This window comes from Martes martes, assembly GCF_963455335.1.
Source record: "Martes martes genome assembly, chromosome: 13".
NCBI lineage: Eukaryota > Metazoa > Chordata > Mammalia > Carnivora > Mustelidae > Martes > Martes martes.
In genome coordinates this window covers 79,840,913-79,865,041 of record NC_137901.1, presented here as the reverse complement: position 1 = coordinate 79,865,041, position 24,129 = coordinate 79,840,913, and the positions used below count along the sequence as shown (strand labels likewise).

Genomic DNA, 24,129 nt, shown 5'->3' with positions numbered 1-24,129 from the left:
TAATTAGTTTTAAATGCTTTATATCATGCAGAGATCCTTGGTGGATTATTACATGGCCATTTAAGAGCATTTATGAGGTATTTGGGGAAATTGGTTGGGTTATTTAGGGAGAGAGAATGGGCTGAAAAAGCATACTTCCCATTTACAGTAACGGAAAATGGGTGTCTGTTATCCAAAAAAGAAGTCATGCAACACATTTTTAGAAATAGATATTGGAAAAGAAAGGAAGCCCATACATACCATTTAAGGAAATATACGTATGTGATGAACTATAAAAATTTGCAGGGAAGTAAGAAAACTTCCAGATAACTGGTGGATATCTCTGCAGAGCAGGGGGGAAGAAGGGGATAAGGAAGGATACCCAGAAGGTTCCAACAATACGTGTTTTACTTCTTGAACAAGGTGTAGAAATAGAGATGAGTGGGGCACCCAGGGGGCTCAGCTGGCTGAGCAGATGTCTGACTCTTGACTTCGGCTCAGGTCATAATCTCAGGGTCCTGGGATGGAGCCCCGAGTCAGGCTCCGTGCTGAGCGTGGAGTCTGCTTGAGGTTCTCTCTCTCCCTTGCCCTCCGCCCTTCCCCAAACTTATGCATGCATGCTCTCTAATAAATAAATCTTAAAAAAAAAAAAAAAAGAAACACAGAAATAAGTTATAACTTTCTTCTAGGTAGGTCTCACAATTCTACTAGGTGCGTAGAAGCACTGGGTCATCTCAATCCTCCAAACCATTTGAAAAACACGTGCCCCATTTTCACAGAGTAAAAAGCTGAGACTCAGAGGAAGCAGGTCTGAACCCTGCCCGACTTCAAAGCTCAGGTATTTTCTATTATTCCATTCACCAAAGGATATCATAGTCATCCAAAGAACAGGATATGATTAAATAATGTTTCTTTTTCCTCTAAATGGCACACTCAGGGGCGCCTGGGTGTCTCAGTGGGTTAAAGCCTCTGCCTTTGGCTTGGGTCATGATCCCAGGGTTCTGGGATGGAGCCCTGCATTAGCCTCTCTGCTCAGCAGGGAGCCTGCTTCCCTTCCTCTCCCTCTGCCTGGCTTTCTGCCTGCTTGTGATCTCTGTCTTTCAAATAAATAAATAAAATCTTTTTAAAAAAATAAATAAATAAATGGCACATTCAATGAGAAGATAGTTCTGCCTATTTGATGAACTGTTTCTTTCAGAAAAGCCAAGCTCCAGCTGATAAGAAATCAAGCATTTGCTTTGCACATGAGTGAGAACGTGGCCACCCTGTCCTCTCCCCCACCTCCCTCCTTGCCCTCCCCCTCTTCCTCCTCCTCTCTCTGTTGAAGGGGGGGGGAGATTTTATGGAAGACTACAAAGCAAGACTTTAAGAACTCTTTGATCTAGATGGATTTCACAGATATATCAGAACATTTCATCCTAAAACGGCAGAATACACATTCTTTTCAAGTACATGGGACATTCTCCAGAATATATCACGTACCGGGTCACAAATCAGGCCTCAACAAATACAAAAAGACTGAGATCATACCATGAATCTTTTCTGACCAACCACAAGAAAAAATGTGGAGAGACCACAAATATGTGGACATTAAACATGTTACTAAACAATGAATGGGTCAACCAGGAAATCAGAGAAGAAATTTAAAAATACATGGAAATAAATGAAAATGGAAACAGAACTGTCCAAAACCTCTGGGTTGCAGCAAAGGTGGTCATTAAAGGGAAGTATATAGCAATACAGTGATACAATACATTAGAAGCAAGAAAAAATCTCAAACAATCCAACCTTACTCCTAAAGGAACTAGAAAAAGAACAAGAAATGAAACCTTAAGTCAGCAGAAGAAGGGAAATAAGAAAAGTAAATGATATAGAAAAGCAAAACAAAACCCCAATAGAACAGATTAATGAAACCAAGTAACTAGTTCTTTGAAAAATTAATAAAACTGATAAGCCTCTAGCCAGACTTATCAAAAAGCAAAGAGAAAGGACCCCCCAAAAATAAAATCACAAACGAGACAGGAGAAGTAACAACCAACACCACAGAAATACATCCAGTTATAAGAGAATAGTATGAAAGACTATGTCACCAAATCAGACAATCTAGAAGAAATGGATAAATTCCTAGAAACAAAGTACCAAAAAACAAACAGAAAAAGAAAATTTGAACGAGCAATAACCAGCGAAGAAACTGAATCAGTAATAAAAATAAATCTCCCAACAAACAAAAGTCCAGGGCCAGATGGCTTCACAGGTAAATTCCACCAAACATTTAGAGAAGTTACTACCTACTATTCTTAAACTGTTGCAAAAAATAGAAAAGAAAGGAAAACTTCCAAACTCCTCCTATGAGGCCAGCATTGCCTTTATTCCAAAACCAGATAAAAACTCCACTGAAAAAGAGAACTACAGGGGTGCCTGGGGGGCTCCGTCAGTTGAGCATCAGACTCGACTTTGGCTGGGGTTATGATCACACAGTTGTGAGACTGAGCCCTGAGTTGGGCTCCACACTCAGCACGGAGTCTGCCTGTCCTTCTCCCTCCTCTCCTGCCCCCCCCCACACTAGTGCATGCATGTGCACGCTCTCAAATAAATAAAATTTTAAAACAAAAACAAAAACAGAACTACAGGCCAATATCCCTGATGAACATGGATGCAAAAATTCTCAACAAAATACTAGCAAACTGAATCCAACAACACATTAGGAGAATCATTCACCATAATCAAGTGGGATTTATTCCTGGGTTGCAAGGGTGGTTCAATATTCACAATCAATCAACGTGATACACCACAGTAATAAAAGAACAGAACCAGATGATCACTTCAACAGATGCAGAAAAAGCATTTAAGAAAGTACAGCATCCACTCATGATAAAAACACTCAACAAAGTAGGTTTAGAGGAAACATACCGCAACATAATACAAAGGCCATATACAAAAAAACCGATCTTCAGTGGGAAAAAACAGAGCGCTTTTCCTCTATGGTCAGGAATAAGACAAGGATGTCCACTCTCACCACTGTCATTTAACACAGTACTGAAGTCCTAGCCACAGCAATCAGACAACGAAAATAAAAGCCATCCAAAGAGGCAAGAAGTCAAACTTTCACCATCTGCAGATGACACAAGACTCTATATAGAAAACCCAAAAGATTCCACTAAATAAAGTCACAGGATACAAAATCCACCTACGGATATCTGGTGCATTTGTATACACCAAAAATGAAGCAGCAGAAAGAAAATTAAAAATCAATTTCCTTTAAAAAAAAAATCAATTTCATTTATAACTGTGCCAAAACAGTAAGATACCTAGGAATAAACCTAACCAAAGAAGTGAAAGACCCGTCCTCTGAAAACAATAAAGCACTGATGAAAGAAATCGAAGAAGACTCAAAGAAATGAAAAGACATTCTGTGCAAGAATCCATTTGGCAAGAACAGCCAAAGCAACCTTGAAAAAGCAAAGCCAAGCTGGAGGCATCACAATTCCGGACTTCAAATATAGTATAAAGCTGTAGTATCTCCAAACAGCATGGCACTGGCACAAAAACAGACACGTAGATCAATATAACAGAACAGAAAATCCAGAAATAAACCCACGGTTACATGGTCAATTAAACTTTGATAAAGCAGGAAAATATCCAGTGAGGAAAAAGTCTCTTCAACAAATGGTGTTGGGAAAACTGGACAGGAACATGCAAAAGAATCAAACATAAAAATTCAAAATGGATGAAAGACCTAAATGTGAGACACGAAACTATTAAAATCCTAGAGAAAACAGCAGTAACCACTTTGACATCAACCACAGCAACTTCTTTTAGATACGTTTCCTGAGTCAAGGGAAACAAAAGCAAAAACACACTACTGGGATTTCATCAAAATCAAAAGCTTCTGTATAGTGAAGGAAACAACAAAACCAAAAAACAACCTATGGAATGGGAGAAGATACTTGTAAATGACAAATCTGATAAAGGGGTAAGATCCCAAACCTACAAAGAACTTATATTGGGGCACCAATATAAAGGGAAGTGTGCGACTCTTGATCTCGGGGTTGTGAGTTTGAGCCCCACATTGGGTATAGAGATTATTAAATACAAAAACAAACAAACAAACAAAACCTTATAAAACTCAGCACCCAAGAAACAAATGATCCAGCTACAGGATGGGCAGAAGACATAAATAGATGTTTTCCCAAAGAAGACATCCAGATGGCCAACAAACACATGACAAGATGCTCAGTATCACTCATTACCAGGAAATGCAAATCAAACCTATAACGAGCTATCACCTCACACCTCTCAGAATGGCTAAACTCAGTAACATAGGAAACAACAGGTATTGGTGAGGATGTGGAAAAAGGGTAAACCCTCTTGCACTGTTGGTGGGAATGCAAACTGGTGCCACTGTGGGAAACGACATGGAGGTTCCTCAAAAAATTAAAAATAGAACTAACCTACGACTCAGCAATTGCATTAGTACAAAATTAGTATAAAAATACTAATTCAAAGGGATACGTGCAATCTGATGTTTATAGCAGCATTATCTACAACAGCCAAACCATGGAAACAGCCCAAATGTCCATCAAAAGATAAGTGGAGAAAGAAGTGGTACACTTATACACGATGGAATATTACTCAGCCATCAAAAAGAATGCAATCTTGCCCCTTGCAACAATATGGATAGATCTAGCGAGTATAAAGCTAAGCAAAATAAGTCAGTCAGAGAAAGACAAATACCATATGATTTCACCCATATGTCGAATTTAACAAACAGAACAGCCAAGTGGGGGGGAAGAGGTGCAAACCAAGAAACAGACTATTAACTACAGAGAACAAGCTCATGGTTACCAGAGGGGAGGCGGGTGGGGTGTGGTAGGAAGGGTGAAATAGGTGATGGGGATTAAGGCTTATGGTGATGAGCTCTGGATATTCTACAGGAAGTGCCAAATCCCCTGAAACTAACAGTATGCTGTATGTGAACTAACTGGGATTTAAATAAAATTGTTAAATAAATAAATAAAAAGCAAAATTCCTTAAAACAAAACAAAAACCTCTTCGATCTGTTGTGCTTTGTAACAAGGGACTTGGAGATCCACCTAAAATGCTGAACTCCTAGTCCTACTCTTTATACATACTTTGAGAGACTTGTAAATTCATGTGCAGCTTTAAGAAATAATACAGAAAGATCCAGAGTGCCCTTCTCCCAGCATCGGAATCCTGACACGGATGGCCAAGGATCGGACAGCTGGCCCGTCCCCAGTGCTCTGGTGAACCTCTGTTCAGGTCCTGCGCTTCCTCTCACCACCGCGGGAGTGAATGCTGAGGCCCAGTCACAACGTGGCCTAATGACTCACCCTTCTGCACCTTGGCACCACCTTAACAAGAAGTGACTGGGGAAGTTGACAGGCTCCAGTGGGACCCCCAACTGCCGGGCAATTGTCAAGTAGAGCAGGGACATGCTGATCGGGATTCCTGTTCTGCGAATCAAAACCTAAAGGAGAAAAAAATCCTTCAGCTTCATGGAAAGGAACCACACCTCATCGTTCCTACAATGTAAGTGCTATGGGGCACCCGCTGTGCATTGGGAATGACACTAGGTTTTTGTGGCTTAAGTGGAGGAATATTTGATTTATTTAGATCAGGGGTCTGCAAACTGCAGTCTGTGGGACAGATCTACGCCACTGCCTGTTTCAGTATGGGGCCTGCATAAGAAGAGTGTCAACACTTTTTAGTGTTTAAAAAAGACAGTCAAAAGAATACTATCTCGTGATACATAAAAATTACATGAAATTCAAATTTCCGTGTCCGTACAGAAGTTTCATAGGAGCACAGACATACTCTTTTGTTTTTGCATTGTCCATGCCTCCTTTCAACTCCAGTGGCAGACCTGAGCATTGAGGACACACGGCATATGGCCTGCAGAGCCAAAACCTCTGACCCTTGACAGAGAAAGTTTGCAGACCTGGGATTTAGGGTGTTCGTCTTCCAAAAAGAATAAAAGGCCATTCCAAGGAAAGAAAAAAATCAGGGTAGCACAGAGGGCAAAAGAACAGATTTGAAAACAGTGCCAAGGACAAAGGACATAAAAACTAAATATCAATGATATGGCCAGCCAAGCTTCTTCTGACCCTTTGAAAGGCCAGTGCAGAAAAAAAAAAAAACCTGATTAGTTTAACAGTTTTGTGTTTGTAAGATACAAACTGACCAAAGTCAGAGAAATACCTATTTCCAGACAGGAAATGATCTCAAGGGTTTTCACACAGAGTTAAGAAATAAAAATCCAGAGTAATATCCTGATGGTAGAGGCAAAAATGAGTTTCCCTGGGCATTGAGAGATGAAAAGACAATACATTTGCCCTCAAAGCTGACACAATTGGCCAGAAATGAGCTTAAAAAATACGTATTGTTCCATTTTAATTTGCCCACATTTACCTGGTGCATGTACAAGTTGAGGGCATTATAGTAATCCATCCGGTTCCCCTTAAACTTGAGCTGGTCATAAAGGACATAGTTCATGGCATCCAACACCTGGCTCTGGAGTTCTATCTCCATTATCATGGAGGATTCGCCTGAAACACAGAGATCTACTCTGAGGACACAAGCACTCCCCATGCTGTGACCATCGTCCCCGACAACCCGCACCATGCAGACACTAGCAGTGCCCCAACAGGACCCAGCAGGTACTGCCAGTCCAGGGTGGAGAAATGAGTATGAACTCAGAAGTCTTTTCGCATCTCCCGGTGAGCACGTGATAGTGTCACTAACTGCTTCACAGCAACACCCTGCAGAGCTTCTCAAATCAACCAATTGCTCTGCTAGGTTCTCTTTTGCAAATACAGCTGGATCAAAAGCAATTCCACACCTGCCTTGAAGGCCAAGCTGGGGTGCCGGCTGTTGATGCCCCGGAGGGTTTTGCAAACGAGCTCCACGATGCTGTCAATCTGGGCCTGGATATCTTTGAGGCTGATGTCAGAGAGAGGATTGCAGTACTGGTCAATATATACAGCACCTGAAAATGAACAGGGATTATTGAATAAGTTCCTATTTTTACCCTTTCCCTCTCAGTTGCTCATTCAGCCCAGGCACCTGGGGCCACAGTTCTTTGCATCATCTCCCCAGGTAAGCTTCATTCGTGGAGGACAGACCTTGCTGCTAGTACACGGAGAAGGAGTCACATTCTCACAACAAAGGAGTTTAAACACTTTATTTTAAAAAAATAAACCAAATCCTCTCTCAAAGGTTATGGACTCAAAAATGGGCATGAGACAAATCATATTCCCATATTCTATTACAAAGAAAAATAAACGCTATAAAGGAGCTCATTTCAGGAAGTCTGAAAACATAATGGCATAAGACAATCACTTTACTTAAAAAAAAAAAAAAAAAAAAAAGTTGAGGGGCACCTGGCTTGATGGTTAAGTGTCTGCCTTTGGCTCAGGTCACATTCTTTGGGGTCCTGGGATCGAGCCCCGCATTAGATTCCCAGCTCAGCAGGGAATCTGCCTCTCCCTCTCCCCCTGCCTCTCCCCCCGCTTGTGCGCTCTTTCTCCCTCTTTCTCTCTCAAATGAATAAATAAAATCTTTAAAAAATTTTAAAAAGTTGAAACCCTCAATGAGGGATTTCTACAATGTGTACCCCTCAAAGATGAGACAGTGAATGAACTTTGGAGAGGAGACTGTACTTTCAAATCAGAGAAATAGTGACACTCGGCCAACCTGCTGCTGAAGACTTAGACAAAGTAGACCAGAGACACGGTCTCTGGAATCCAGCTTGGTTCTCTACTGCCTTGGGGCATTTTCTTTTTTTTTTTTTTTTTTTAAATTTTTATTTATTTGACAGGCAGAGACCACAAGTAGGCAGAGAGGCAGACAGAGAGAGAGAGGAGGAAGCAGGCTCCCTGCTGAGCAGAGAGCCCGATGCGGGACTCGATCCCAGAACCCTGGGATCACGACCCGAGCCCAAGGCAGAGGCTCTAACCCACTGAGCCACCCAGGCGCCCGGGCATTTTCTAACTAGATGCCAAAGGGCTAACTTGATCATTTGGTTATAAGACCTTTTCACTTGAGAAGCTGCACTTACGACTTTTTTGGGGGGAGTCATTTTAAATTCAAGGGGTCAGGTTCTTGACCCCCTACTTACATTGCAAGGAGCTGAAAGCAGGCATCAAGAGAGCCGGACCCCAGTCCCAGTTTTGCCCCTTAGCTAGTGACAGACTCCTGGGCTTTCTTGGGATGGTTTCTTCACCTGCTGGCTGAAGTCCAATCCATCCTGATGCTATGATTCCTAGACTGCATTAGTCCTATCAGATTATTCTTGTTAGTCTCCAAGGATCAAAACCCTGGAGCTAACTTCCACTTGCTCAACTACTTGCTCAAAAACCTCCAATGGCTACCCAGTGCCTATAGCACTGATCTGGATGAGTTACTGAAAATCGTACTATGACTTTATATTTGGAAGATGAAAAAGAAATCATCGTCTTCATAAATAAGCTACAGAAAACAAAACCTATCAAGTCATTCCTCACTGGGAAAAAACAGGTAGGGTGACTCTCCACTACAAGACGCACAGGAGAAGATTCTGGGGTGGTGAGGCTGTTGGAGTTTCATCAACTGGAACAGATTTTTCACTTCCTTCTGGATGATGAGATTTTACACCATCAACAAGAATCTGCACTAGGCACTGTGGATCACACAGTGATCAGAACAATGTTAAGGTCAAGGGACACAAGAAACTTCATGATGAGCTGGAGAACAAAATCCACACACTGGAAACACACCATGCCATGGTCTACTAGTCAGTGCTACTGCACGCACGCCTCCTAAGGTGAGTAAATCTGCAAGCGTTGCAGTAATCAGCAGAATGGAAGTTAAATTTGAACTGCACTCCTGTGGGCGAGCAGGACTTAAGAGGGAATTCTAAGAAAAATGAATACCACTAATGAAGATGGGAAGACAATGACCTGGCTGGAGCAAAGGGGGTGTTCTGGAGACTAACAGGCAAAGGTTTGGGCTTTGGCGGGGTTTGGAGGAGGGATCCCAGATTATGGCAGGCACTAAAAAGCAGGCAGAGTTAATTTAAAAAAAAAAAAAAAAAAAAAGGCCAAGTTTCAGGAAGGACTGACGCTAGGTCTCAGCGGCCTTGAGGCTCAGGAAAGCAAGTGCCGCTTAGAAAGCGGCTGCTGGGAGAGGCGGTGACAGCCTGCATGACCACAGGAATAAAATGGGGACACAACCATGCCAGCACTGATAAGAAAGAAAACTGATGAACAGGGTAAGTCATAGGGAGCAGGGAATGAAAGTGAATGAACAGTCGTATCTGTACTTCATAACCGTAATTTATAGCAGGGCTTATGCAATACGCTAGAAATTTAAATTAGTTTAAAAAAATGAAGTCACATTTTGTTCTTGTCTGACTTAGCAGGAACGAAGTCATTCTGTTCATCGTGTCTGTCCACTCAACTTCTTTCTCCTCACTTCTTGTCATGGACAAGCAGACTCACTGATGCACAAGAACACTGGGTCCTCATTAAACTCCAACCAGGGAGGGGAGCTGAAGGGATCTGCCCGAGGTCACACGGAGACAAAACTGGACAAGTTTATTTCTGATTTGGAAATGATGCTTCAAAGCTCAGAAAATGGGAATTTAACCTCATTAGTTCAATTGTCAGCCTCGTGCTTTGAACTGACGGTACATCTTTAGAAAACTGTCTCTTCAGCTGACAGCCAAACACTCTGGCAAAATCTTAGCTCTGCGTTTAGCAGTTCTGCCTGTCTAACTGATCAGACCGTATAAGCACGCCCTCAAGGACAGTCTCCACTACTGTACTGAGCGACAATTCAGCTGCCAGTCGAAAGATCACCGCCAGAGCCTCACCTTCAAGATACGATTCATAGTCATCAGGCTGCTGAAGAAATGCCTTAAGGTTATTTAAAATTTTCTGTTGGCGTAGGTAGTAGAGAATTTTTTTAGCGTAGTATTTCCAGGTCAAAGCTTTTCTGGAAAACAAACAAAAATAAGTCAATGAGAATCAAGATACTAACACCTTGATTACCTTATTTTTTATTTCACACTGATCAAAGGATGTAAAGAGCCTACTTAACAAGAAAAATATAATTGCTTCGTGATCACACAGCACTTGTTATCATGGAGGCAGACAGCACAATTTACGACTCTGCATATGTCACCAACACTAGATTATTCGTGCTGAGATCCAAGAAACACTGACCTGTTTGGCTTCAGATTTACTAAAAAGAAATCCAGGAGAAACCTGAAAGCCGGGGCAGCTGGCTGAGGCTCACAAACCAGGGGTGAGGTGTCTGGAATCCTTTGCTGGCCCCTGGGCACCTGCCTTAGGGAACTCAGGCCTTGGGCTAACGCTTTTCTCTTTCTACGCTTATTCCATGGTGATCTCATCCCATCTCACGGTTTCAAATGTTATTTCCACTGACAGCCCTCAGTTTATTTTCCAGTATGCATTTCTGCTCTAAACCCCAGACGTGTATATCCAACTGCTACTCCACATCCCCACAAGGGTGTCTGGTGAACTCCTTATGCATGCGTCCCCTCCCAGTCATCCCCCTCAGGTAAAGGCAACTCTGCCACTGCAATTAGGCCAAAAACCTTGCAGTTCTCCTGAGCTCCTTGCTCGCTTGCTCTCAGAGGCCACATCTAACCCATCCACCCGTGCTATTTGTTCTATCTTCAAAGTCTACCAGACATGTGAACACTTCTCACTCACTCAACTAAGTCCCCAACATCTTCTGTCTGTGTTATAAAAGCACCTGAGTTGAGCTCCCAGCTTCAACCCTGCCCCTTCATAGTCTCCCCTCCACATGGCAGTCCAAATGCCTCATTTAGCATGGTAAGTCACAGCACAGGTCACAGCATGGGTTTTCCACTTTTCTCAAAGTAAAAGCCTCACTCCTAACGATGACCTAAGAGGTCCTTTAAACTCTGCCCCATGGCCCCTCTGACCTCAATTTCTGGTCTTCCCTGCTTCCTCCAGGCCTCTGGCCACACCGGCTTCCCGGTCGTTCCTTCACCACACCTGGTGGTGCTCACCTCAGGCCTCAGCACTCTCAGCTCCTTGACTACAACACTCCTTCCCTGGGGATCTGCAGTCTGCACCCTCGCCTCCTTCAGGTTTTCATTCAAATGTCATCTCGAGTTAGGTCTTCTCCTCTCACCACCAAGCCAAATATCCCTCCTTGATTAGTATTTGTTTACAGCAATTCGCATCTTCTAATGTAATCAATCATCTTAACTTGGTTAGTGACTATCTCCCCCACTAAGAATGGAAGCCCAATGAAGACAGGGCTTTTTGTGTTGTTCATGAGCGTATTCTCAGTGCCTGAGATAGAGCCTGGTACACAGCAGATGCTTAATACTTGCTAAGTAAATGAAATGCTTCACCAGATATTCCAAATGCACACATGGATCATGGGAAATAGGAGGGAGACTGATTAGTTTATCAGTGTGGCTTCAGAAACAGAGAACTCTATGGGGCGCCTCGCTTGCTCAGTCGGTTAAGCAACTGCCTTCGGCTCGGGTCATGATCTCCAGGTCCCGGGATTGAGACCCACACTGGGCTCCCTGCTCAGTGGGGAGCCTGCTTCTCCCTCTCCCTCTGTGCTGCCCCTCCCCCCGCCACCTGCTTCTGCTTTCTCTCTGGATCGCTTTCAAAAAAATGAAATCTTAAAAAGAAAAGAAAGAACGAACTCTCACTCTTCAGTTAGTAAATGAAAGTCAGAAGAGCTAGGTTCTACTAGTCTTTTAACCTTTGAGTTGTAAGGTATGCCAATCTAGAAAACTGCATGAAACAAACAAGCAGCTTCATGAATTAAGCTCAACGCGTGATTATAAGACAAACATCCTTATATCCACCCATCAGGCTAAGAAACGACTTCGCAGACCCCCCAGAGCCCTCCAGGGCCCTCTCTCCCATCTACAACCATCACAACCCACACCTCCATGCTCATCATTGCCTCACCAAACGTATATCCCCGAACACTATAGTCTAGCCCATTTTGAGGTCATTCAAGTCTCTTAATGCACAGGATCCCCCTCCATCTTTTCTTTCCCTTGCACTTGATTTGTTGAAGAAACCTGGTTGTGTGACCTGCAGTTTCCCACAGTCTGGAATTGGTTGATTGCTTCCACAAGGTATGGTTTCACATGATCTTCTGTCTTCAGAATTTCCTGTAAATTGGATGTAGATGCTTGATCAGATTCAGATTCCATTTATTTGGCAAGACTACTTCACAGGTGGTAGTGAAGTCCTTCCATCAGGAGGCAATCATGCCTTGGCTGGCCCTTTCGGTGATGTTAGCAGCCACTGCTCCTCAATGCCCAGGTCCATTAATTCATTAGTGCCCAGGTCCATTAATTCATTAGAAGTTGCAAAGTGGTGATATTCTAATTCCACCATCCTTTCTTCATTTATTAGCTGGAGCATTTCTATAAGGAATAATTTCCCCTCATCCACTATTTGATTCCCCCAGTGGCACAGTATTTAGGAAAGGTAGGATAAATGGTCATGTCTTTCCTTTTGTTTTTCAAAATAATTTGGATTCTTATTATCCTCCAAAGATGAACAATTAGTTGTTCCTGAGTATTATTATGAACTAACAGAGCTATACACAGTTGGTGTGATCCAACCCATCCCAGTTATTATTCACACTGCTGCTCAAATCACATCTCTGGCCAATGGAAGCCTCTCCATGTTGGCCCCTGAACACTTACAACATGAAATACTGGTACTTCTACTGCTATCTGGTTCCAGACTTCCAAGATGCTCCAGCCTCATCTTTTTACAATGACCTGGAATCAGACCTAGAATCAGCCCTTTCCCCAAAACCATGGCTTCTTTTGATGGGAAAGGGTGTATCAAGATCGCCTTCTGGGTACTAGGGATCATCATTTCTACTTAGATTGGTTATTGTTTCTAGACCTTTCCAACAGACAGAAATAGGAAGTCTAGTGTATCTATGTGTGTGTATCCACATACACACTCCTACATATTTTTAAATATATCTCATGAATTCATGCCGACACTTCTAAATCAAATTCAGAACTAAACATCTTCTGTTTTGTGCCTCTAACTTTTTTTCTTCCAGGAATATCCTGCTTCTCCAGAACACCAGGGATGAATTAGAATATTACCCAGGTACTCGTTTGCTTTATTCCACAGCTTAGAAGCAAACACATGCCCAGCCTCAGAATAACAAGACCAATATTTTCATCACCTTGATGAGTACTAAAAACAGCTAAATATTTGTTTCCATTCTCCCCTATTCTCTGCTAATTTCTTTAAACAACTGTACTGGATCTATACTGAAAAGGCTTATGGCCATTACATACAATACTTTCTACCTATTAACTGTCACTTGGATTGAATTCTAAAAGCAAATATATATTTAATGCTCACCATTAGTTCTTGTGCCAGTGTCTCTCTGGTTGTTTTGGTTGTTTGAAGCTCATTCTCTAGCACATTTCTCCTGAAGGACTCAAAAGTCCCCAAGTCCCCGCAAGTTGGTTAAGTTTGTCTGCAGCCTTTGTACTTGAAGTCAGTTTGGCTGGATATAAAAATCCTTGCTGACATTTCTGATCCTTCGGCACCTTAAATACATTACTCTTTTTTCCTCTGACACAGAGCAATTGTTGAGAAGTCTGATGATACTCTGATTCTCTTAACCTTGTAAGTGACTTCATTTTTTTTGGTTGGATGCCCAAAAGACTTTTCTGTCTTTAAAATCCAGTAGGTTTACTGAAATATGTCTCAGTGATGGTCACTCTGGGTCATTTCCTCAGGCACAGCATATGCCATTTTTAATAGGTTGTTTCAAATCTTTACTGTAGATGTACTCTTTTTAAAGATCACACAGAACACCATAAATGCAAATTGTTTTCAAATATCGAGATTGGTGCTTCAGCATTTATGGAAAACTATCCTTCCTTCCGATGCTTTCCATATTTGCACAATAAGCACTTGCCAGGAATGAATACAAACACAGTCCTTCAACAAAACCAGCATCCGAAAATATTTTAAAATGTGAGTATTCCCTCTTATTTAAAAATAACCATTTTAGGCTCAAAATATGTGTCAGGACAAGAGGTGACATATCTATGACACTCACTTCTAAAAAGACCGTAACTGTGCTTTTTAGCTGGCTGCACATGTTTAGTCATGTTTGCCAGTCTTCTAAGTAAAAAAGTCAGTATTTCGTTGTTATTTAAGATTTCCTTGCAGAGTGAATTTAAACATCTACAGGATTCTCAGCCCTTTGGATCTGCTCTTCTGTGAATGTCCTCCTCTTTTGTACCTTTTTCAATTTCTTCTTAGAAATTTTAAGAATTTGGGGCACCTGCATGGCTCAGTCATTAAGCGTCTGGCTTCGGCTCAGGTCACGATCCCGGGGTCCTGGGATTCAGTGCCACATGGGCTCCCTGCTCAGCGGGAAGCCTGCTTCTCCCTCTCCTACTTCCCCTGCTTGTATCCCCTCTCTCGCGCTGTCTCTCTCTGTCAAATAAATAAATAAAATCTTAAAAAAAAAAAAAAAAAAGAAATTTTAAGAATTCTACTGACTTCTTAATGGTTTCTTTGGTCAAAAGGAAGTTTATTTTTTATTGCAAAACTCTTTGTCTAGGGGTGCGTGGGTGGCTCAGTCCTTAAGCATCTGCTTTTGGCTCAGGTCATGATCCCAGGGTCCTGGGATCGAGCCCTGCATCAGGCTCCCTGCTCTACAGGAAGCCTGTTCTCCCTCTCCCACTCCCCCTGCTTGTGTTCCCTCTCTCACTGTGTCTCTGTCAAAAAAAAAAAAGTAAAAATCTTAAGAAAAAAACAAAAAACCCTGTCTATATTCTTGTATTGTTTCTGTATCATTGGTCTTAGTTAAGTAGGTCTCCCCAGATTAGACACAAAGTCTGTTATTTTATTGAGGAATTTTCATGGTGATAATTTTTAAATTTAGGTTATTTAATCTTTTGGAACTTAATTTTTATATATGATAGCAGTTTTACTTTCTTCTAGATGAATATTCAGTTACTTCCAATAACAATCATTAAATATGGCACCTTTCCCCCTCTGCCTTTAAATATATTAAATTATCTTCTATGCTGGGACACGTTTCTGAATTCTTCTTTGTCACTGATGTAGCTCTCAACTTCTATTTAAACACTGTTTTGGTTATAGCGAGCTTCATCTATGTCCTATTACCTAGTGATGCAAAATTTACAATGTGATTATTTTAAAAAATTTTTTTCGGCTTGTCTAGTGAATTTATTCTTCTCAGCATATTATCCAATTAAAACAAAAAAACTCTTTTTGGATCCTAATTGGAATGGCACCAGGGTTATGTGTTAATTTTAGAAGAACTGACATTTTTGTAACGGTAAGTCTCCCCAGTCAAGGACATGCTATCTTTTATGATTTTCATAACATTCTATAGTCTGACCTTGGACACTCATTCCCAGGAGCCTATTACTTAGAAATTAGACCACAAAACCATCACCCTCCACAATAAGATAAGATGGAGAAGAAAGTGGTTGGTCATCAACAGTGGGATAGTTAAATAAGTTACAGTGTGTGCTGTAAAACAGTATACAGCCATTAATAAAGTGAATTTGACTTTTTATCAGTTGATTAGATTTCCACAAGGTAATGCTGAATAAAAAAAAGATACAGAAAAGCACCTATTTTATGATCACAGTTCTGTGAAATAAATCATCTCCCTCCATTCCCATATATATTGATGTGTATGAGCACGTCAGAACATAGGCTAAGCTGTCCTCATTAACTACAGGGGTGGGACAGGGAAAGCCAATGCAAATGGAGGGAGTGGGGGGGAAAGAGAAACAGTGTAAGCAAGAAAAAACAAAGTCTGCACTCAACATCAAATCAAAACTAAACCAATAAATTTAATATATTTGACATTACATTTATGTATTTGAAAGTATACTCATATATATGTAAAAAAGACAGGTCAGCTTTTATTTTTAAGGCTGCACAATACTGACTATTAGATCATACTTCAATTCATTTATAGATAAACCAAAATAGAAACGGAAAAATGACCTGTGCATCTGAACTCATCCAAGGCCTAGAATAGTGGCACATCTTACCTCTCCCCTACAGTTGTTCCACTGATAGATAGCTCTCTCTCATAAACCCCTTTAAAAAGAACAAGGAACATATCCTACAACTTGTTTGTGAGATACTGCACAGTAAGCTCTAAGGAAGATGCTAAGCTAGCCTTCTTATCTTCTATCACTAATAGTTTCCAGAACTTTCAGAGCAGAAAATCTTTTTCATAGGTATGTTAAACTGGAAGCCAAGTCATCTTTTAGGTAAATTGGAAAACAACCTTTGCAGCAAAAAATATGAGGCATAAAAAATTTTAAACAACAAACAAAAGATGATGGATTCTTCTTGATCAGGGGAGAGAGAGGTTCAATCAGATGCCAACAATGTTCATGGCCAAAGTAAGATTATTTCTTAATGAAATTCAGAAATCATAAAAAAAAAATCCTCCATTAAATTAAAACATGCCTAAGAAATCAGAAAAAATCCGTAACAGACAAATTTGGTGATGGTAGGTGGAGCGATCATAAAGGAAGGGTAGTTTATATTACTAAATGACATAATAGATATGAGTGCCGAGCATAGTATTTAACCCATAGCAGGAATAAACACTAATTCTCTTTTCCTCCCAAAAGGATTTCTGCAAGGTTTCTTTAAATATCAATTGTCTCAGTGTATTTACATTATTTATACAGAATTTTTTTAAAAAATATAACTATGGTAAGACATGAAATATTTGGAAAACATATCCCAGGGTTCAGCCACATACAAATTATAGCAGTTAATTCTGGGCATTATTAGAATGAACAAACAAAAAACAATCCCTGCTAAAACCATGACTTACCTTCCTTCCATATTTAGGATACACACCAATTCATCCTCAAAAAATATCTCGGGTCCCTCAAGATTCTCAATGTCACTAAAACCGTTACAAGGGACCTATGAAGGAGACATATACAAACAGGCCTCAATAACAGGCAATGAATGATCTGTCACTCTCACACACAATTCTGAGTTGCAAACAGAGATGCTCAAGTGCGTGGAAGCAGTAACAGCTGTCCTACACTAGCTTGCACCACCCACCATGGGTGGAAAGTGACATGGAGAGTAACAATAATTTGTTCAGATCTTACTGCCAGTTGTAAATTAATTATATTTTCATAGTCTGGAATTCCTGAAATTACTCAGAGTACTAATGTGAGGAAAACCAGCTCTGAAACAAGGATTAGAAATACAAAATATCGTAATTTACAACAGTGATTTCATGCAATTTATGTTGTACTCAAATTGGAGCAACGGGCCAGAGAGAAGCCTAGTACCTTGGCAATTCACTTAACCCACTGGGCCTATTTTCTCCTAGGTAAATTGAGGTGGTGGTACCAATGAGCTTTAAAATTCTATTACTTCTCCCACTTTGTTTGAAAGTAGGCAGGAAATTTCATATCAACCTGTGTGCACGCAAGAATATAAGGGTCCTGAGCCAAAGTAATCATCTGCCCACAGATCAATCTTAAGTCTATTCCTGCTATGTTCAAAGTCCTTGACATATTTCTAATTAGGCAATCGTACAGGGAAAGAGGGAGCTAAGGAAAAAAACACAATAATTCATCATTACTACACAAATACACAGGCTGTTAGAAATGCACACAAAACCAGCTGGACTAGAATTAGAGGATTTGAACTAGCAGGTCATGACCAAGTGCATCAAAAACATCTGGCACCCAAATATGTGTGTACAAACATTTTGTATCGGTTTTAAAATGTGATATGAATGCTTTTGGCCAGGGCAAGGCGTATCCAGAATAGAACATAAATTCTGTCCACCTTAGTATCAACAAACACTGAGTGCAGAAACGCTTAAAAAGAAAGGAAGAGAATAAGAAAAGAGGAATTAATCTTCAGTAAACCAGGGTAGTAAAATAAATCAGGGGCACCTGACTGGCTCACTCAGTAGAGCATGTGACTCTTGACCTCAGAGTCCCGAGTTCAAGCTCCACACTGGGCATACAGTTTACTTAAAACAAACAAACAAACAAAAAAACTGCAAGCCCCCAAAATAAATAAATCAGACTGGCTTTACTTCTAGGCCCTCAATCAGAAATAAATTTATGGGGTGCCTGGGTGGCTCAGACTGTTAAGCCTCTGCCTTTGGCTCAGGTCATGATCCCAGGGTCCTGGGATTGAGCCCCACATGGGGCACCCTGCTCAGTGGGGAGCCTGCTTCTCCCTCTCCCTCTGCCATTCACTATCTGCTTGTGCTCTCTGGTTCTGTCAAATAAATAAATAAAATCTTTTTAAAAATAAATAAATTTAAAATAGGAACGTGAACTATGTCCCAGAATTACGAAAAGAATCATGACCTAATAAACTTCTGAAACACTTTGTGTGAAAACAAAAACAACTACAAAAAAAACATGCATTTCAGCAATAATAAAAAAACAAAAAACTTTTCAGGGATAATGAATGCAAGATAATTTAACCGAGGGAGTAATAATTCTGATTTGCAGACAGCTTCTAATCCTCTTGTTACCTTAAGAAAGAAACAATGCTACTCACTACTGGTCAGTTAGAACCTGCAAAGCCAGAGAAGAAAAACCGTATGAATTTCGTCAACCCTTCTGGGAAAACAACTGGGCAAAATCTGTAGTGTTCGATCACTGGTGATCTCCTAACTCAAGCGGAGGCTGTGAAAAATACGTTTAACCTCCTGGAGGAGAAATAATGCTGATCTGGATTCCCTCTACATTGTGCGGCGGGTCCCTCCCTCCCTCTCCACTCCCCATTCTCTCTCTGGCTTTAGAAAAGTAAAGCTGGCAGGGACAAATGGCTTCGTGTTGTTGGATGGGAGAAGAAGGACACAATGACTCTCGCGGCCATCTAAGTGAGTCAGGGATTGTGAGAGAACTGAAAAAGGAGTATCAGAAAGAGCTAGATGAGCTAATGCCTACAGACCCAGACCCAGACACCACTAGCAGGCAAAAGCGGGGAGCTACATCAACGGATCCTTACGTGCTCTGAAAAGAACCTCTTTGAGAATGAGGCTACAATCTTCCGGGCTTCTAACCCAGCTTTTTGCCGAACTTTATACTCCTCCAACCAATTGACGTAGTCGGTGGGGCTGTAGTGTTTCATAAGGGAAGGCCACCTACAAGGAGAGAAAAACCCTCTCAGCTTAACAGAGACTCAAAGGCAGACACAGGAATCAAAGGCAGCCTTGAGAAACAGGGCAAACACTATGGTTTAGTGGCACCACGGGCCTCGGCGGTGGCCCTCGTTCAAATCTCCACCCGGCACGCAGCTCGTGGCGTGACCTTGGCGGAGCAAGAGGAATGGCTCTGTCTTCACTCCCCATCAGTAAAATGGGGACAGTTGCAGCAACAATAACAGGGACGACAAGGGCTAACATTGATCGCGCGCCTCCCAAGGGCCAGGCCCTGCGTAAATGCTCCTTACACATCATCTCATTTAATAACCACAGTGAAAGGTAGGTCTGATTATCACCGTAGAAAGTCGATGAATGAGGCTCAAAAGAAAGGGAAGTCGCTACCCACCCCACCAAGGTCATAAGGCAAGTGTGCCAGGGCCAGATTTATCCGGGGTCCCCACACCGAAATCTGTGCTCTCAGTCCGCAACCCGGGAATGCTGCGTCCGCTTCCTCCAAGGGCTGCTAGGATCACTGCATCGCCAGAGCCATGTAAACATTTTAGCTCGGAGTCGGGCACAAAGAAGCGCGCAGGATGGATCAGCAGCGATCCTACCGTCGTCACCCTCTATGGCGGGCCCCGGCCGCCGGGCGCTTCCCGATGCGAATTTGGGCAGCGGCCGGTCCGCGCGGCGTGGACCTCAGGGGCCCGGGGAGCCGGCGGCCTGGAGGCCTTTGTCTGTCGCTCCGCGGGCAGGGGTCCGGGGGTGGCCTCCGGGAAGGGGGTCCGCGCGCGGGCTGGGAGGCGGCGGCTCTGGCCGGCCAGGCCCGGGCCCGGGGGTCGCGGGGCGGGGCGCGGGCGGCTGGGTGGCGGGGCGGCGGGCTCACCTCACCCGGAACTGCTCCTTCCACACCTTCCCGCTACTCTGGCACAGCTCGCGCAGCCGCCGGCAGGTGCTGGAGACGCGGCCGATGTCGGCGGCCGTCAGCGAGCCGCTGCACAGGATGTACTCCAGCACCTCGCCGGGCAGGTTGACGAGGCAGCTGAGGCCCGTCGCCTCCGGCGCGGCCTCCTCTGCCAGCGCCGGCACCACCTCCATAGCGCTGTCGACCACTGCTGCCGCCATCTTGTCCGCGTACCTGGGCCCGTCGCGCGCGCGCGCGCCAGGGCGCCTCTTTCGCCCCGCCCACCCGCCTCGAGGGGCGGGCGCACGGATCGCCCCGCCCACGCCCTTGGCCACACCCTCTCGGCCCGAGCTGCCGGCTGCGGGCTGCGGGCTGCAGGCTACGGCCCGCGGAGGGAAACCCGTTTTTGTCAACTGTGCGGTGGGTCCGGGAGCGGCGAACCGGGGTGGGGAGGGGCTCGGGGGTGGGGGGTTGGGGGGCTGAGGGGGTCGTAGCAGCCTCCATCTTGTGTGGCCGGAGCGCTTGCTGTGCATGAGCTCAGCGGTCCTTCCCAATAACCCCATCAAATCTTACCTCCGCGAGTTACACATGGGGAAACTGAGGTTCAGGGAGCTAAAGGGACTTGCTCAGAATCCCGTGTACTAGATGTTAATTCAGAGCCACTTGACTTCTGCTTGACTGTGCTCTAAACCAGTATGCTGTAATAACAGCCAATTTAATATTCTTGAGTGGGTGCTGTGCCGAGCATTTTACATTTCTTTCTCCTCTAGTAGAGCCCTCGCTGTTGGATGCTGTAATTAAACCTATTCTACGAATACGGAAACCAAGGCTCATAAAGGTGGGAGTCTCTGGTTCAGAGTCACAGATCCAGAAAGTGATAGATCCTGGCTTTGAACCCTTCAAGCAGGAATTACCATCCAGATAATTCAGTGCCTGCACCAATACTAATACTAATAATGATGATTATTATTATTAGAAGCATGCAGGATGGATCAGCAGTGATCCTATTATTATAATATTTATTATTAAATATATAAAATTATTAAATATAATTATCATTATAATATAATTGTTATTATTAAATATCAAATAAATATTTTTAACTGGAGCCCTGTGTTGTGTGCCTTGGGGGTACAGATGTGAGTAAGATGGTGCCCTTGCCTCATGGGAGCTCAAAGTCCAGTTGGGGGCAGGGGGAACGAAGGTATAGTATGGTCTGCTGTCAGTCCTTGGAGGCCCACCTGCTGGCCTCAGAAATGAACCCGAAATTCCTAACGTTGTTGCAAAGGGGTAGTCCCCAGTTTACCTCTCCTTATCTATTTGAGGCCATTCTTTCCTTCACTAGTCACACCCCAGCCAGCCTGGTCTCTTTCCTTCCACTTCTGGCCTTCACATGTATGCCTGGAATATATTTTGTGCTAAAATGTCCTCCTTCTAGTTACTTCTCCTCTTCCTCCAGGCCTTGGTTTAACCTCTCCTGATGACTTCCTTTCCCTCACCTCAGCCCTGCTGCCCCAGATAGGATTCCTTCCCAGCACTTTTCAGTCTTATCGTTACTTACTGAATTAACATATAACTGTTCCACCTTAGTTTTTCCTGCTAGATCAAAAGCAACTTTAGCATCAGGACTGTATTTGATTCACGGGTGGGTGTCGCGTGACTTGGCTCAGGCCCCCTACATAGCAGATCCTCAATAATTACCTGTTATTTGCAATTGTCCAACCAGCTGTTTAGCTAGAGCAGGTCAGAGTTTCCGAGGGACAGCTTCTCATCTGTAAAATAGGGATAATAAGAAGAATGCTGGCCTCCTGGGATGGTCATGAGAATTCAGTGAGTACACTGACGTAAAGTGCATAGCACAGAGCCTGACACAGGGAAAGTGCTGGGTAAAAGGGTGTCCCGGGGGAATCGGGAGATACTGCTTCCTGGGTACAGGTTTTATTTTGGAGAGATGGCAATATTTTTGGAACTAGATGGAGGAGGTGGTTGCACAACATTGTGAATGTACTAAATGCCACCGAATCGTTCATTTTAAAGTGTTTAATTTTAGGAGCACCTGGCAGGCTTAGTCAGAAGAGCGTGGGACTCTTGATCTCTGGGTTGTGGGTTTGAGCCCTGCGTTGGGCATAGAGCTCACTTAAAAAAAAAAAAAAATGAATGGGGGCACCTGGGTGGCTCAGTGGGTTAAGCCTCTGCCTTTGGCTCAGGTCATGATCTCAGGGTCCTGGAATCGAGTCCCACATCGGGCTCTCTGCTTGGCAGGGAGCCTGCTTCCTCCTCTCTCTCTGCCTGCCTCTCTGCCTACTTGTGATCTCTGTCAAATAAATAAATAAAATATTTTTTTAAAATGAACTAAAACATTTAATTGAATGTTGTGTGAATTTCACCTCAATAAATTTGTTCAAAAGGGTGTTACTGCTTGTATTAGTCTGCTAGCACAGCATAACAAAGCAGCCCAGATTGGCTTGACAGAAATTTATCTTTCCACAGTTCTAGAGGCTAGAAGTTTGAGATCAGAGTGCAGGCAGGGTTAGTGTCTTCTGAGGCCGGTCTCCATGTCTTGTAGATGGCCACCTGCTTCCTGTGTCCCCACATGGCCCTCCCTGTGTCCTCATCTCCTCTTAGAAGGATGCCAGTCCTGTTAGATTACGGGGCCACCCTGATGACTTTAAAGCCCCTCTCTTCATTGATTTAAGTGGGTTTATTATTATTTTAAAGTCATCTCTACACACACCATGGGGCTTGAACTCACAACCCTGAGATCAAGAGTCGTGTGCTCTACCTACCGAGCCAGCCAGGTGTCCCAAAGATACAGTCGTACTCTGAGGTCTTGAAGGGTTAGGGCTTCAACGTAGGAGTCTGGGGGGTAGGGAATGCTGCAGCTGTTGCTGCTACCACAGTCATGAAAACGGAGAGGTTTAGAGCAGCCCCTGGAGTGTGGCAAATCTGGGAGAGAATCTGGGCCTCCCTCCTGAAAATCCAGTGGCAGAGGTGGACACTGTTCACCAAGCCTCTTCTGGAAATGCAGGCTCCTCACCTTCTCCTGGTTCTCCCTCTGGGTGGCTGCCTGTTGGGGGGGTGTGGGAGAAGGAGGGGTACCTTGGGACCTCAGCCACAGTCCCCTCCTTCCACTCTCTCACCCTGTCTACACCTTGAGTGACGATCCAAACCTACTTTAAATGTTCACACTCTCTCTGCAGCCCAGTTCACTCCTCTGAGATCTAGACTTGCTGACCTACCTGCTCACCTGACATCCCCTTTGGGTCCCTAAAACTCACTGTGTCCAGGAGAAAACGCACATCCTCCAGCAACTTGTCCTCTCCCAGTGGTTCCTGCCTTAGGAACGGCTGGCCATCCATCCATCTCTGCAAAACTAGAACTTGTGTGACTATCCTTGGCGCCTCCTTCTCCCTCACCATCTACATCTGAATGCCCAACAGAGGTTAATTTCCTGTGCCTCGGTTTCCTCCTCTATAAAACGGGGATAACAACAGATCTTCCTATTAAATGAAACAATGCATATTTGTCAGTTACTTTGGGCCACATAACAAATAAACCCAACACCTAGCAGCATTAAAACCACCTTGTTTTTATGCTCTGGATTTTGTGGACCAGGAATGGGGAAGGTCTTAGCTGGGCAGCTCTGCATTGGAACGGGGCGGTGGTTCCAGATTCCATGCTCTCAAACACTAAGTGTACTTACCTCTGTCAGATCCTGCAGTGCTTGAAAAAGGGGTCGGGATCTTAAGTGTGCTGGGAAGCCCTCTCCCTACTTAAATGCCCAAACAGAGGTTATGTTCTCTCTGCCTCAGTTTCTTTGAAAAAATTTCTTTTGTTTCTTTTTTTTTGAATAAGGAAGCAATTTTCTTCTCTCAAACATCACTCCTAATAGTTATCAATCTGTCTCTTTCCGTTTCCTTAGCCACGGTCCCCATCCATGTCCCCGGCGTGTCCCCTGAATGTTCCCCTGGCTTTCTCCCTGGCTCAGAGAATGTGAAATCAGCCCCAATAACACTCAGACTTTG

The 24,129-nt window shown here is 43.4% G+C and overlaps 1 protein-coding gene across 2 annotated transcripts in view; it reads right to left on the bottom strand.

Annotated features, from left to right (window-relative positions):
• FBXO21 (F-box protein 21) overlaps positions 1-20,345 on the bottom strand; it is a 45,203-nt gene extending 24,858 nt beyond the window's left edge. For both annotated transcript variants that reach the window (XM_080821269.1, XM_080821270.1), the window contains exons 1-7: positions 20,087-20,345; positions 19,065-19,200; positions 16,900-16,994; positions 9,851-9,972; positions 6,839-6,985; positions 6,409-6,545; positions 5,331-5,467 (exon numbers count right to left, since the gene is read on the bottom strand). In XM_080821269.1, the coding sequence (XP_080677395.1) occupies positions 5,331-5,467; positions 6,409-6,545; positions 6,839-6,985; positions 9,851-9,972; positions 16,900-16,994; positions 19,065-19,200; positions 20,087-20,325 (1,013 nt within the window). In that variant the 5' untranslated portion in view covers positions 20,326-20,345. The remainder of the gene's footprint in view (positions 1-5,330; positions 5,468-6,408; positions 6,546-6,838; positions 6,986-9,850; positions 9,973-16,899; positions 16,995-19,064; positions 19,201-20,086) is intronic.
• Positions 20,346-24,129: the final 3,784 nt, after the last annotated feature.